Raw genomic sequence first — 16,066 nt, 5'->3', positions numbered from 1 at the left:
TGGGTATTCTGTAAATAAAAAATATATTTTGATACCATAATACACTGAAATGTTGAAATGTTTCTTGGTTTGTCCTTGAATCTTCCTGCTACACCATTTGAGATATGGACGTCAGAAAAGAGGTCAAAAGTACACGGAATTTGGAGAACTGTGACTCCACTTTAACCATTCTCAATAAGCTGCCCCCAAACTTCCAACACAACCCCCTCACCATCAGCGTTGGGGGACAAAAGTATAGGAGGATGTCAAGACAGGGACCTTAATTTCCTGTTCATTTTTTGAGGGTTGAATTGGATCGACTCATTTATACATATTGCTGTTGAGCATTTCAGGTTGTTTTTACTCTTGTTTTCAAGTGTTTGTTTCTGCCTTGAGTCAGTTTTGTGGGGAAAGCGACCAAGCAATTTTATTATTACAGTCATACCTCGGTTTAAGTACGCTTCGGTTTGAGTACCTTCAGTAAGTACTCCACGGCATAGCTGCCAAGTATCCCATTTCCGCCGGGAAAACCCCTTTTTTCTTACCGTTTCCCGGCGGTCTCCCGTTTAGTGAAAAATCCTGGTATTGTCCCTTAAATCGGCTTCTGCCCGGCGGCCATTTTTCTGGTGCTGCTTTGCCCTTCTATGGGCTCCAGAAAATGGTGGCGCCGGCGCCGGAAGTTGCTTCCGCGCATGACCGGAAGTTGCGTGACGCGACTTCCGGTGGCGATTTGCCCTTCTATGGGCATCAGAAAATGGCGGCGCCGGCGCTGGAAGTCGCTTTTACGTGTTTCCGGTCATGCGCGGAAGCAACTTCCAGCGCCGGCGCCGCCATTTTCTGGTGCCCATAGAAGGGCGAAGCGCCACCGGAAGTTGCGTCACGCAACTTCCGGTCATGCGCGCGCTGCCGATCCCGGATCTTTACGTCCCGAACTTGGCAGGTATGCTCCACAGACCCATCTGGAATGGATTAATCCACTTTCCATTACAGTGGAACCTCGGTTTACGCCTACCTCCGTTTATGAACGCCTCTGTTTACGAACGCCGCGGACCCGGAAGTGTGTACATCAGGGTTCCGCGGTGTCGGATGCGCAGAAGCGATCTGCGCAGCGCGTGTGTGCACAGAAGCGCATCTTCGGCGAGCGAACGCCTCGGCGGAACGGATTGGGTTCGCAAACTGAGGTACCACTGTACTTTCAATGGGAAAGTTCGCTTCAGGTTAAGTACGCTTCAGGTTAAGTACAGACTTCTGGAACCAATTGTGTACTTAAACCGAGGTACCACTGTATTATTGCTGTTAATAAGAATGTTAATAGGGGGGGGGGACCCACAGCTGTCGGAAAGGTGACCTGGCACTCTGGTTGTGGCCAGTGAAAGATCAATATTAGTTTTTCCTGTTCTGAAAAGGGTGCTCTTGAACAGAATGCTATCTAAGGAAGAACTGTTCAATACAATCCAAAATGGTTTCTTAAATCCAGGTTGTAGACTTCTGATTGGCGTATTTCTTAATCCAGGAGTGTGGGTGCAAGAGTGTGCATCACCATTCAGAAGAAGCAAGGAAAAGAGGCCCCAAAATTTTCCATTTCACCTTTTAAAAGATGATTAGTGAATATGTTGCACAATAGGTTCTCTGACTTGCCAAATGCAAGAAAAGCCACAAAAATTCAATACTAGCGGAATTTAGTTTTTTCAGGCACCTCATTTTCATGAATTCATTTTTAAGAACAAGTTGCTAGCCCTTATGGATGTTGGAAATTTCCTTATTACAGAATGCACAAAAAGTATACATTTCCTCAGTGCTTTTTCTTCTTCTAGGTGAACGCAGGGGTACGCATACCCCTAAACATTTTGTGAATCTAAGTTTGGCCTCATTGAGGGGCAGTATTTCAATATGAGTAGGAAAATGAGAGTAATGTACTCCAAAATATATATTTTTTTTAGAAAAAAAGCACAGCATTTCCTACAAAAGAGACACAAAACGTTTGATTCATGAGTATGCTAAAGCTATCCCCACAGAGAAGGCAGCAGTATAAAATCCTATAGGGAGTTTAATTCCACTTTAAAATGTGAACAAGAGTTGAAAACCAGACTATAAAGTATTAGACTCAGATGCTGACGAAGACGTTACCTTCAGGATAAAACAAAACTCGGAGTTGAGAAGGCTGGAGTCTGTATTGATCTGGATACATCTGGGAAGAAAAGGGGAAGAAAAAAGGTATTCAATCGCAATCACCAACACGCACAGAAAAGGTGAAAGTAACACCTGCCATTGTGACGACGTCCATTTTTGAGAACAACAACCAGGAGGTTGGTGAGACTGCTGGAAACCGTCCTCTGAGAGACAACTGAAGATGCTGAGTATGTTTAGCCTGGAGGAAAGAGCCACCGCCCAGTGGGCTACAGCATCTGCCTTGCGTGCAAAATGTCTTGGGTTCAAATCCCCAGCACCTCCGGGCTAGGGCTGGGAAAGACGCAGGAGAGCTGCTGCCAGTCAGTGTAGACAACACTAGCTTAGAGTATGTTTCGACTCTGCATATAAAGCAGCTGTGTATGTTGTTCCTTGCAATTGACAGCATCCCTCAGAGAGAGCTGCCCAGGGTACCAACTCAGTTATAGACGATTCTACGTTATAATTCTGTCATGGGTGTAATATAATCTCTAAAGATTCACACTGCAAACTGTTCAGAGTGCCTGGAGTCAGCCGCTGCCTTGTTCAGACAGGACTAAACCCCAGGGATTTCACTGGATTGTCATGAGCGTAAACTCTGTTTATAGGGTGGGTGTTTATGTCTCTCTCCACACATATATGGGGGGAGTTACTGGTTTGTTCAGCTTCATGAAGCTGAGGCTCCAATACTTTGGCCACATCATGAGAAGAGAAGACTCCCTGGAAAAGACCCTGATGTTGGGAAAGATGGAGGGCACTAGGAGAAGGGGACGACAGAGGACGAGATGGTTGGACAGTGTTCTCGAAGCTACGAACGTGAGTTTGACCAAACTGCGGGAGGCAGTGCAAGACAGGAGTGCCTGGCGTGCTCTGGTCCATGGGGTCACGAAGAGTCGGACACGACTAAATGACTGAACAACAACAACAACAACACTGGTTTGTCCTTGTTTCAAATTATGCATTTTGCGCTTTTTATCTTGTATTTCTATGCCGTGAAGCGCCCCAAGATCTTCGGATGAAGGGTGGCAGACTAATATTATAATCAACTAATTTTTTACTCAGGGCAGCTGCACTGGAATCGACAGAGCCAAGTCAGTCATGCCTATTCATTTCAACAGGACTAATAAATTATAAAAACCCAACCCAAATAAAGTTAAATGGCCCACAATTCCTAAGGGGTGGCCTCGGTATCCCAAAGTGGGCGTGAAGACCTGGCAAAGCCCCTGGGTCCAGAAAGGAAGATTCTTAAGGCGGGGGTCTAAAGGGGCCCGAGGCAAGAGCCACTCACTCACCGGGTGCAGAGGGAGCTGCCGTTCGTACGGATGTGGTAGAGGCTGGGCTGGAGCCCATCGTCCCTCGCTTTCCTCTTGCCCTTGTGGATGATGAATTTCCGCTTGAAGTGGGAGAGGAACTTGGGGTTTTCCTGCTGCTGCGTCATCCGCACGACCTGAAACGATGGAAGAACGAGCAGAGGAGGGTTACCGTACTTTTCCATGTATAGCACGCCTCCTTGTATAAGACGTCCCCTATTTTGGGGGACTCAAACTTAAGAAAACGGGGGGAAATTGCCCAGAGTTGTTGAGCTCTTTTTTTAGGGGGCTGGCTGAAAATCGCACGTCAACAATAAGCGCTGAATGTGTATACCCCCCTTTTTTGGGGGGGGGGGAACCCTCGTCTAATACACGGAAAAGTACAGTACCACCCATGGCCACGATTCCTCTTATATTAAGTGGTTCACTCAAATAACCACACAGCAGAGTGCCCTTCTTCTGGGTTCCAGCTGGCCATGTTCCCTACCCTTTTATTTATACTTTTCAAGTTTATACATTTCATTAGTTTTACAATCAATTTAACATTTCAAAATTTGACTTCCTTCCCCCTCTTTCTGTGGTTCCTTAAAATTTATTTTTTATAATATCTTCTGCATATCCAAATTCATTTAACTTGCTAATTTAATTCTCTTGTGTAAATATATACTCTTGTGAAACTGTAGGTTATTACAACAATCCTGCTAATGTTTTTATCTGTTTACAATTTATCTGTAAATATTCAATAAACTATTTCCTTTTTTAAAAAAAAATAAAAAGTCTGAATCTTGATTTCTTGTTCTTCCGGTAAGTTTCGCCATTTCTGCATATTCCATAAGTTTTTGTATCCATTCTTCCTTTACTGGGACTTCGGCTTCTTTCCACTTTTGGAAAAGTAACATTCTTGCAGCTATAGTAGCATACATAAATAAATCTCTATACAATTTAGGTAGTTCTGTCCCTATAATTCCCAAAAGGAAGGTTTCTGGGTTTTGTTTTTTGTTTTTATAAAAAAATGAAAGTTATTTTGAACATCCTTTTCAAAGCCATGTTCCCTCCCATGGTATTCCATTCCATGCCTCCCCCAAACAGTCAGCCTGGTCCGTGTGACCACTGAGCACCATGAAACTGCTTTAAATGCATCACAGCTTCCCCCAGAGAATTCTGGGAAATGTAGTTAAAGGTGTAGATAATTGACAGAGGACTCCCAACCTTCCCTCCCTGAGCTACAATTCCCAAAATTGGTTTTTGTTGTTGTTTAGTCGTGTCCGACTCTTCGTGACCCCATGGACCATAGCACGCCAGGCACTCCTGTCTTGCACTGCCTCCCGCAGTTTGGTCAAACTCATGTTCGTAGCTTCGAGAACACTGTTCAACCATCTTGTCCTCTGTCGTCCCCTTCTCCTAGTGCCCTCAATCTTTCCCAACATCAGGGTCTTTTCCAAGGATTCTTCTCTTCTCATGAGGTGGCCAAAGTATTGGAGCCTCAGCTTCACGATCTGTCCTTCCAGGGAGCACTCAGGGCTGATTTCCTTAAGAATGGATAGGTTTGATCTTCTTGCAGTCCATGGGACTCTCAAAAGTCTCCTCCAGCACCATAATTCAAAAGCATCAATTCTTCGGCGGTCACCCTTCTTTATGGTCCAGCTCTCACTTCCATACATCACTACTGGGAAAACCAGTAGCTTTAACTATACGGACCTTTGTCGGCAAGGTGATGTCTCTGCTTTTAAAGATGCTGTCTAGGTTTGTCATTGCTTTTCTCCCAAGAAGCAGGCGTCTTTTAATTTCGTGACTGCTGTCACCATCTGCAGTGATCAAGGAGCCCAAGAAAGTAAAATCTCTCACTGCCTCCATTTCTTCCCCTTCTATTTGCCAGGAGGTGATGGGACCAGTGGCCATGATCTTGGTTTTTTTGATGTTGAGCTTCAGACCATATTTTGTGCTCTCCTCTTTCACCCTCATTAAAATGTTCTTTAATTCCTCCTCGCTTTCTGCCATCAAGGTTGTGTCATCTGCATACCTGAGGTTGTTTATATTTCTTCCGGCAATCTTAATTCCGGCTTGGGATTCATCTAGTCCAGCCTTTCGCATGATGAATTCTGCATATAAGTTAAATAAGCAGGGAGACAATATACAACCTTGTCGTACTCCTTTCCCAATTTTGAACCACTCAGTTGTTCCATATCCAGTTCTAACTGTAGCTTCTTGTCCCACATAGAGATTTCTCAGGAGACAGATGAGGTGATCAGGCACTCCCATTTCTTTAAGAACTTGCCAAAATTTGCTGTTGTCGACACAGTCAAAGGCTTTTGCATAGTCAATGAAGCAGAAGTAGACGTTTTTCTGGAACTCTCTAGCTTTCTCCATAATCCAGCGCATGTTTGCTATTTGGTCTCTGGTTCCTCTGCCCTTTCAAAATCCAGCTTGCACTTCTGGGAGTTCTCGGTCCACATACTCCCTAAGCCAGCCTTGTAGAATTTTAAGCATAACCTTGCTAGCGTGTGAAATGAGCGCAATTGTGCGGTAGTTGGAGCATTCTTTGGCACTGCCCTTCTTTGGAATTGGGATGTAGACTGATCTTCTCCAATCCTCTGGCCATTGCTGAGTTTTCCAAACTTGCTGGCATATTGGGTGTAGCACCTTAACAGCATCATCTTTTAAAATTTTAAATAGTTCAGCTGGAATATCATCACTTCCACTGGCCTTGTTATTAGCAGTGCTTTCTAAGGCCCATTTGACTTCACTCTCCAAGATGTCTGGCTCAAGGTCAGCAACCACACTACCTGGGGTGTACGAGACCTCCATATCTTTCTGGTATAATTCCTCTGTGTATTCCTGCCACCTCTTCTTGATGTCTTCTGCTTCTGTTAGGTCCTTACCACTTTTGTCCTTGATTATGGTAATCTTTGTACGAAATGTTCCTTTCATATCTCCAATTTTCTTGAACAGATCTCTGGTTTTCCCCATTCTATTGTTTTCCTCTATTTCTTTGCATTGCTCATTTAAGAAGACCCTCTTGTCTCTCCTTGCTGTTTTTTGGAAATCTGCATTCAGTTTCCTGTATCTTTCCCTATCTCCCTTGCATTTTGCTTGCCTCCTCTCCTCCGCTATTTGTAAGGCCTCGTTGGACAGCCATTTTGCTTTCTTGCTTTTCCTTTTCGTTGGGATGGTTTTCGTTGCTGCCTCCTGTATAATGTTACGAGCCTCCATCCATAGTTCTTCAAGCACTCTGTCCACCAAATCTAAATCCTTAAACCTGTTCCTCACTTCCACTGTGTATTCATAAGGGATTTGATTCAGATTGTATCTTACTGGCCCAGTGGTTTTTCCTACTTTCTTCAGTTTAAGCTGGAATTTTGCTATAAGAAGCTGATGATCTGCGTTACAGTCAGCTCCAGGTCTTGTTTTTGCTGATTGTATAGAGCTTCTCCATCTTTGGCTGCAGAGAATATAATCAATCTGATTTCGATGCTGCCCATTTGGTGATATCCATGTGTAGAGTCGTCTCTTGTGTTGTTGGAAGAGAGTGTTTGTGATGACCAGCTTGTTCTCTTGACAGAACTCTATTAGCCTTTGCCCTGCTTCATTTTGAACTCCAAGGCCAAACTTGCCAGTTGTTCCTTTTATCTCTTGATTCCCTACTTTAGCATTCCAATCCCCTGTAATGAGAAGAACATCCTTCTTTGGTGTCATTTCTAGAAGGTGTTGTAGGTCTTCATAGAACTGGTCAATTTCACTTTCTTCAGCACCGGTAGTTGGTGCATAAACTTGGATTACCGTGATGTTAAAAGGTCTGCCTTGGATTCGTATCGAGATCATTCTGTCATTTTTGAGATTGCATCCCATTACAGCTTTTGCCACTCTTTTGTTGACTATGAGGGCCACTCCATTTCTTCTACAGGATTCTTGCCCACAGTAGTAGATATGATAGTCACCCGAACTGAATTCGCCCATTCCCTTCCATTTTAGTTCACTGATGCCCAGGATGTCGATATTTATTCTTGTCATCTCATTTTTGACCACATCCAGCTTACCTCCATTCATGGTTCTTACATTCCAGGTTCCTATGCAATATTTTTCTTTACAGCATCGGACTTTCCTTTCGCTTCCAGGCATATCCGCAACTGAGCGTCCTTTCGGCTTTGGCCCAGCCGCTTCATCAGCTCTGAATCTACTTGTACTTGTCCTCTGCTCTTCCTCAGTAGCATGTTGGACGCCTTCCGACCTGAGGGGCTCATCTTCCAGCGTCATAACTTTTATATGCCTGTTGTCTTTGTCCATGGAGTTTTCTTGGCAGGGATACTGGAGTGGCTTGCCAGTTCCTTCTCCAGGTGGATCACATTTAGTCAAAACTCTCCACTATGACCTGTCCATCTTGGGTGGCCCTGCATGGCATAGCTCATAGCTTCTCTGAGTTATTCAAGCCCCTTCGCCACGACAAGGCATTGATCCATGAAGGGGCAAAATTGGTTTAACAAGCAATTATTCTAGGGCCTGAGGTCACCCAGTGAGTTTCATGACTGAGTGGGGATTCGAACCCTAATCTCCCGGGTCCTAATCTGACAGTCTAACCACTACACCACACTGCCTTCCTTCTGCTGTGGGGAAGCTCTATAAATTAAGTAGGTAAATAAATAAATATGGGGGAAGAGCGAAATATTCTCCTGGAAGCTCAAATTTTATATTATTCTGGGTTGTTTTATTTGACATTTTAATGTGTTGTAAGCTGGTTTGAGTTTTTTCTTTTCTTTAAAATGCAAAGCAGAATAGAAATGAAATTAATAATAATAGAAATAATAAACGACTCCCCCGGGAGAAGGGCAAATGGTGCCTAGTCATTCTTGTTTTGTGGGGTTTGCATCCTAGGTTTAAGGTTCCATTTGGCAATTCGCTTATATATCTCTGTTTCTAACCCTCCCCCAGCCACCGAAATAATTCAGAATCAGAAGAATCTTTATTTGCATCAGCCACTAGCCATAGCAAATAAAATAAAATGTACTGAAGATAGAGGTAAAAACTTAACTACAGTCTTACCTTGGTTCTTGGAACATCTCGGTACTCGTACATTTTGGCTCCCGAATGCCAAAAACCACCAGAAGTAATTGTTCCGGTTTTCAAACATTTTTCGGAAGCCGAACATCTGACGCGACTTCTGCTTGAGTGCAGGAAGCTCCTGCAGCCAATCGGAAGCCGCGCCTTGGTTTTTGAATGGTTTCGGGAGTTGAACGGACTCCTGGAACAGATTAAGTTCAAGAACCAAGGTTCCACTGTATAGAAAATACATTTTGGGGGTTTACATCAAGAATCCAGAAATAGATCTTACTTTGGGGGGGGGTGTTATTGGGTTATTGCTTTTGGTTTGATTTTATATGTTGTGGTCCGGGTATAGGGCAGTGTATAAGTTGAATTAATAATAATAATAATAATAATAATAATAATAACTGCCGCCACTAAAAACCTTGCAGTTTTTGCTGTCACCTGATCATCTTGATCTGCTAAAAGGACGCAATAGCAATGGTTGAGTGAGCCGGCATGGACAATAATAGAGGGGTGATAACCTCACTCCTCAAATCTTTATAAATAGTGCAAGCCAAAAGCACATGGACCACTGACTCAATACTGCCATCTCCACAGGGACATAACCGTTCTTCCAGTGGGATTTCTCAAAATCAACCCTCAAGTACAACTGAAATCGCTCACCTCCAGCTTCCCAGGGAAAAGGTTCTCGAATTTCTTCTGGAGGCTGAAAGTGAATGTGAGCCAGCCCATGTTGGAGGCCTCCCTGCCTTGCCAAAAATAAACAACGCACTGGAAATCTTCCTCGGGCTGCTTCTCCTCCTCCACCTCTTCCTCCTCCTCCTCTTCCTCCTCCTCTCCCTCGGCAGCCCCTTCGGGTCTCTTCTTCTTCTTTTTCCTCTTCTCCTCCTCCTCTTGCTCCTCGCTCTCCACGGGGACCCAGTACCTTTGAAGGCACAAAGCACAGTGACTCACTCAGCGCAGATCACAGGCCACACCTGCACTGTAGGGCTCAAAGGTAGAGCCAAGCGGGACCAGCGAGGGGGGTGGCCTAGCGAGAAGGGGGGTGGCCAAGAAGGCGTGGCTTGGGGAGAGCCCTGAGGGCCAGGCTGAGAGGTGTGGAGGGGCCAGGCGGACCCGTGGCCTGGATCAGTGCAAGTCGGCTCCGTAGGCTTGTTTTCCAGACTCAAGGGAAACACTCTCATTCGGTCCAAATCCTGCAGTGCTCGGGGTTGGACTAGATTACCCTTGGGGGGGGGCTCCCTTCCAACTCTACAAATTCCATGATTCTGCATTGGATCGGACTGGACAGGGAAGGGAAACAAAGAGGGAGGCAATGGCTGAGAGGTGGGTGGGTGAGGGACAAGGAGGGCCTGTTTACCGGCACAGGAAGACGTAGCAATCCTGGGTGTGGAAATGCCCAAATTCCTCCTCGGGCAGGCGGGCGAACTTCTTGCCTTCCAGGACAAAGCCCTCCATGCCATCTAGGTCTTCGTTCCATTCCTCCATGAGCTGCTCTGCCTGCCCCCAAGAAAGAGAGAAAGTGTTAAGCTGCAGTGAGGCTAACAGCAGAGCTAAGAGGAAGACTGAATGTAGCAGTGGGGAGGTGTCAAATAAATAATAATAATAATAATAATAATAATAATAATAATAATAATAATAATATACCACCCTTCATCTGAAGATCTCAGGATGGTTCACAGCATAATAGTAATAATAATAATTATTATTATTACTATTATGCTGTGAACCATCCTGAGAATATTATTATTATTATTATTCCCCGCCCTTCCCAGTCAAGACCGGGCTCAGGGCGGCTAACAGCAAGAATATCAAAGCAAGCATAAAAAACAATTCAATTAAAATGCAGATTGAAGACAATGTTAAAATTCAATTTTAAAATTAGGAATCCACAAGTGCATTTAAATATCTGTAGGATAAAGCCTTAGGGGAGGGTAACACTAGGGTCAGACTGAGTCAGTCCAAAGGCCAAGCGGAACAGCTCCGTCTTGCAGGCCCTACGAAAAGATGACAACTCCCGCTGGGCCCTAGTCTCCCAAGAAAGAGCGTTCCACCAGGTCGGGGCTAGTACTGAGAAGGCCCTGGTCCTGGTCGAGGCCAGTCTAACCACCTTGTGACTCGGGATCTCCAGTATGTTATTATTTGTGGACCTTAATGTCCTCTGCGGGGCATACCGGGAGAGGCGGTCCCGTAGGTATGAGGGTCCTAAGCCGCATAAGGCTTTAAAGGTCAAAACCAGCACCTTAAACCTGACCCTGTACTCCACCGGGAGCCAGTGCAGCTGGTAAAGCACTGGATGAATGTGATCTTGCGGTGAGGACCCCATAAGGAGTCTGCACCCGCTGGAGTTTCTGGGTCAGTTTCAAGGGCAGCCCCGCGTAGAGCGAGTTACAATAATCAAGCCTAGAGGTGACCATCGCATGGATCACTGTGGCCAGGTCATACAAAATACAAGATAAAAACCCAAAATTCCTAATAAAAACAAGAGCAAAACAAAACAAAACCATAACCTCCCCTCTCCAAAATGGGGGGAAAGGAGGCTTTGAGACCCACAGGCAGGGCGGAACGATGAGGCTGGAGATGCTCCTTCAGGTACACAGGACCGTGGCCTTTTAGGGCTTTCCAGGTCTGCACCAACGCTTTGAATTTTACAGACCTCAGGGGGCAATGGCGGAGTCTTCAAATTACAGAATTCCGCGCAGGAATTTTCTCCTTGGTTTGACTGCAAAGAGTTTGGGGTAGGACGACGACCGGGGCGGGAAGCAGCAGGGCAGAAGGCCTCCACTTCACGTGAGGTGAATATGCAGAGGAGAATCTCGGCCCAGCCACCCGCTCCGCCTGAGGCCTACCTCGCTTAGCGGCATGGGGGGCTGGCGGGGCAGGAAGAGGGCTGTCAGATCAGCCTTCATCTGGTCCTTTTTCTCGGAGTCTTTCTGCACTTTTCCCGAAAGGCCCTCCGCCTGCTTGACCGACTCTGCGTTGCGGGTATAATCCACCTTGAGTACATCATCCCAGTTCTTGAATTTGGACTTGAAGACCTGGGGGGGGGGGCAAAAAGGGACAGACATCACCACCGGAAACTCGACCCTACTGAGCGGCAAATTAGGACAGGGCCCGGCAGACCCGCTCAACTGTTGACGTGGCCCACTTCAGAGTGGGCATCTGATCCCAAGAGGACATGCGCAGCGCACAGAGATCAGGCTTTGTTTACTTGCATCCTGCAGCCAAAGTAATGCAACAGACAGTGTGGTACAGTGGTTAGAGTGCTGGACTAGGACCGGGGTTCAAATCCCCACCTGGCCACGGGGCAATCGTTGCCTCTTAGCAGATTATCCTGCCTTTGACTACGACTGTTGTGGGGATTAGATGAGAACCAGGAGAAAGGTGGGATACAAATGCAATAAATAGAACTGGATAAAATGAACACACAATGCTTGCATTTGCAGAGCCGTAAAGGCTGGGCTACTGTGGTGCTTGTCCTTGAATTCTACTCAATACTGATCCAGAGCAGAGTCCAATGTATAGTTAGCAGAGTAACAACTTAAAACACGTTACACGATTCCCAAAAAATAAACCGGAGGAAATTATATTTCACCCAGCAGAACTTTACAGCTACTGAAGACAAATGAGAATAATGGTCACAAATCCAATACATCCACAAGAAATCCAGTTGCAGAAGACTTAACTTAAACTTATAATAAGTCTCTAAACCTTAACACTAGATACAGAACACCACACCAGAAGGGAGATAGAGAAAGTGAAACAGAGGCTCCTTCTGGCCTTACCTTTATAGTCCGCATGACCTTGACAGGAAAAGATGAGAACACCAGTTTAAGCCAGCTGTAATCAGCTTCTCTGAAGGCATAGCTCAGACCTTTCTCTTGCTTCTTTCACAAACGGAAGCTTCCAGAATCCTCTTGAATTAATCAGAATAGGAAAGATCTCTCTACACATCAGATCTATACTTTCCGCACTAAGAAACGCAAACTGACAGTGCTCTCTAAATGGGGCCACCCTTGGAGATCCAGTTCAGAAACTGCAACAGGTGTGTTTGTTACGAAACTACAGAAGGTATGTGGGTTCTTAAACAATGAATAAATAAATAAATACCCGTCCACCCACCTACCTGGCATTCAGTGCCCTCCAGGTTGCGGGTCACCATGGCGTGTTTGGGGCGATGAAGCATGCTGCAGAGCTCCTGGCCCAGCTTGAGGGCAGCGGCGCGCACCAGGCGAGGAGATTTCCGGCCGATCCAGATGAAAACATCAGACCAGCAGTCCAGGATGTAGACCGACTTGGTGTCCAGCAGACTTTGGAGCTGCGGAAGGGGAGACAAGAAGGAAGGGTTTCGGTTCACCCTGCTCGGCCGCCGAGATCTGTTTCGGCAGCTCCTCACGGCCTGGCGCCAGAGTTGACCAAGGGGCCCGTCAGAACAGCAGTTATTGCCCATTTCAAAGCAGCTGCTGTAAGCCAAGGGCCTTCTCAGTAGTGGCGCCCGCCCTAAGAAACGCCCTCCCATAGATGTCAAAGACATAAGTAACTATGGCTGAATCTACACAGATATAAAAAAACGTTGTGAAAACGCTTAAACAAAAAACGTTGTAAAATATATATGGAATTTGCCATCAGTGCCATCTAGTGTCACATTTGTATAATGCACTTAAAACACACTTAAAATGTTATACAGTGGTACCTCTACTTACGAATAACTTTACTTACGAATGTTTCTACTTACGAATGGAGCTCCGTCCGCCATCTTGGATGCGGTTTAGATAGGATTTTTTCTACTTACGAATTTTTTCTCCCAATGCATTCCTATGGGATTCGACTTACAAATTTTTTCTACTTACAATTGTGCGTTTGGAACACATTAAATTCATAAGTAGAGGTACCACTGTACAGTCATACCTGGGATCCCGAACGCCTTGGTACTCGGACGCTTTGGCTCCTGAACGCTGCAAACCTGGAAGCGAGTGTTCCGGTTTGCGAAGATTCTTTGGAACCCGAACGTCTGATGGGGCTTCCGCAACCAACCAGAAGCCGCGCTTTGGTTTCAGAAAGTTTTGGAAGTCGAACAGACTTCCAGAATGGATTCCGTTCGACTTCCAAGGTACGACTGCATTTGCAGCTGTATAGCTGAGTCCTATACAACCTTTAGAAGACATCTGAAGGTATCAGGAAGCTTTTGATGTTTGATGTTTTGCTGTGTTCTTTTATATTCTGTTGGAAGCTGCCCAGAGTGGCTGGGGCAACCCAGTCAGACAGCCAGGATACAACTAATTAATTAATATTAATACATTGCAGGGTTGAGGAATGCCACAGGCTTGGCTTGGCTCCCAGCATGACCCACAAAGCCATTCCCCCCCCCAATCAAATCCACTTCCTCCACTCCTGTAATAGTACATTACACGTCAGGTACGACAGGTAAGGACGTGGCTCATCTCAATTTAAAAAAGAATGGGAGCTTCAATTCAGCTCCTGGTCGTTCCTCTGCAAGTCATCAATAGTTAGCTGTGAGCAAGCCCTGCTGGAATGGGCTGCCCTGGGGAAGCAGCCACCCTGGGTCGGCTCTGCCCCTGCTGTGGGAGACAGTAAAGCTTCCGAGCACCAGTTGCAGGATCCTGTGCTTGGATCCTGCTTGCAGGTTTCCCACAGGTTGGCCACTGGGAAAACAGGATGCTGGACTAGATGGGGCCACTGGCCTGATCCGGCTTCTTGAGAAGACCTCCCTGGAGAGCATGTTTGGGGCACCTGTGATCATCGAGATCAGGCATAGGCAAAATTGGCCCTCCAGGTGTTTTGGGACTACAACTCCCATCATCCCTGACCACTGGTCCTGTTAGCTATGGATGATGGGAGTTGTATTCCCAAAACATCTGGAGGGCAGAGTTTGCCTATGCCTGATCTAGATGTTCCTAGGACTCCCAAATCCTATCCTCCCTGCCTATTGGCCATGCTGGCAGGGTCTGATGGGAGACAGCTGTCCAACATCTGGAGGACCACAACACACACACACCCCAGTGTGGCGTAGTGGTTGGTGTGTTGGACTAGGACCTGGGAAACCAGGGTTCAAATCCCTACTCGGCCATGAAGCTCACTGGGTGCGACCTTGGGGGCCAGTCTCTGCTTCTCAGCCTAACCTACCTCACAGGGTTGTTGTGGGGTTGTTAAAGGAGATGGGGGAGAACTGTGAACTTCGGGGGGGGGGGAATGGTGGGATATAAATGCAATAAATAAATAAAAATGAATAGATCCCCTGATGCAGTTGTGTTCCTGGGAGAGAGACGAGCTTCCCCTCTAATTCCCTCTCCCGATCCCATTCCTGCGTTGCAGGGGGGGTTGGACTAGAGACCCCTGGTAGTCCCTTCCAATTCTACAATTCTCTCTCTCTCTATATATATATATATAAACACAGAGTGGTGTACCAGTCTCATTTCTGGCAGCAGATCCACTTTTGGCCTCTTCTTGTGTTCCACAGAAAGCTTGTAGTTGATCTGGGGCAGCTCCAGGTAACCCAAACCTAAACCGACCTGTGGGAAAACAGGAGAAGGAAGAAGAAAAGGGAAAATGGGTGTTAGCAGGGAGAAGGGAGCAATCAAAAGCCCATGCTTTTAAAGTCATACCGCTTTATATAGCTTGGGCTTCCTGCAAAGGATCCTGGGAACTGTAGTTTGTTAAGGGTGTTGAGAGCTGCTATAAGTGTTTGATTTAAATCACTAGTCAGTAAGACTTGATTTAAATAATTTTTTTTACAGAAAGACTCATTCTTGCTGGTAGAATCTTAATATTTACAACCAGATGAAGGTTTCATTTCTGGAATAGTAAATTTTCAGAGTATCAAAAATTACTGACTTGGTTATACTATTAGAATTACAGAGACAGATAACTATGAAATTATTGTGAGGTTTTTAATAAGTGTTTATTTTTGGACAGCTTTTCTGCTGTATTTAAATAAAACAATAACATTATAGCATATATATCCATGTTTGCTAACTGATGCGGTTAAACAATTTTTAAAAAAATTAAGACTGAGTTTTAGCACACATGAAAAACTTATAACAAATCTTTATTTCCTGATGAATAGCCTTTGGACTATAATGTAATTTAAACAGAAAACTATCTTTATAAAGATTTTTTTCTCCAAAAGCCTTTTATTTTAGAAATCCGATTTAATTTTTTTTTTAGAAATCAGATTTAAGTTTTTAAAAACCGATTTTTCTGCATTTTTGACTTTAAAAAAAAATGATTTCTATCCACCCTGGGTGTGACAGGTGTCTGCACCAACTCACCTTGTAGAGTTTAGGTCTGGGAGGCTTGAAGTCATCTGGGACGTTGGGCTTGATCTCATCTGGCTGCCCGCCCAGGACCTCCCAAAACTCGGGCGCCTCCTGTGCCTGACTGACGGTCAGGATCTCTGCTTTCCCCTTCCTCTCGTTCTTATTGATCTTCTCTGCGAAAAGCCTGGGAGGAAGGAAAGAACGAAGCAGAAGACTGATTCAGGGAAGGACAAAACGGAGCTCAGAAGACCAGACAACAACAACAACAACAACAATTTATTATTTATACCCCGCCCA

The 16,066-nt window shown here is 45.4% G+C and overlaps 1 protein-coding gene across 1 annotated transcript in view; it reads right to left on the bottom strand.

The window, feature by feature from the left end:
• FLII (FLII actin remodeling protein) overlaps positions 1-16,066 on the bottom strand; it is a 58,255-nt gene that overhangs the window by 6,920 nt on the left and 35,269 nt on the right. Inside the window, exons 18-25 of the mRNA XM_060282402.2 lie at positions 15,782-15,953; positions 14,918-15,022; positions 12,619-12,810; positions 11,342-11,530; positions 9,853-9,992; positions 9,156-9,417; positions 3,438-3,592; positions 2,107-2,167 (exon numbers count right to left, since the gene is read on the bottom strand). Of these exons, the coding sequence (XP_060138385.1) occupies positions 2,107-2,167; positions 3,438-3,592; positions 9,156-9,417; positions 9,853-9,992; positions 11,342-11,530; positions 12,619-12,810; positions 14,918-15,022; positions 15,782-15,953 (1,276 nt within the window). The remainder of the gene's footprint in view (positions 1-2,106; positions 2,168-3,437; positions 3,593-9,155; positions 9,418-9,852; positions 9,993-11,341; positions 11,531-12,618; positions 12,811-14,917; positions 15,023-15,781; positions 15,954-16,066) is intronic.

Source organism: Zootoca vivipara, chromosome 13, assembly GCF_965207765.1.
Source record: "Zootoca vivipara chromosome 13, rZooViv2.hap1.1, whole genome shotgun sequence".
In the NCBI taxonomy this organism is placed as follows: Eukaryota; Metazoa; Chordata; class Lepidosauria; order Squamata; family Lacertidae; genus Zootoca; species Zootoca vivipara.
The sequence above is the reverse complement of the archived record's forward strand: the minus strand, read 5'-3'. Positions and strand labels throughout refer to the sequence as shown.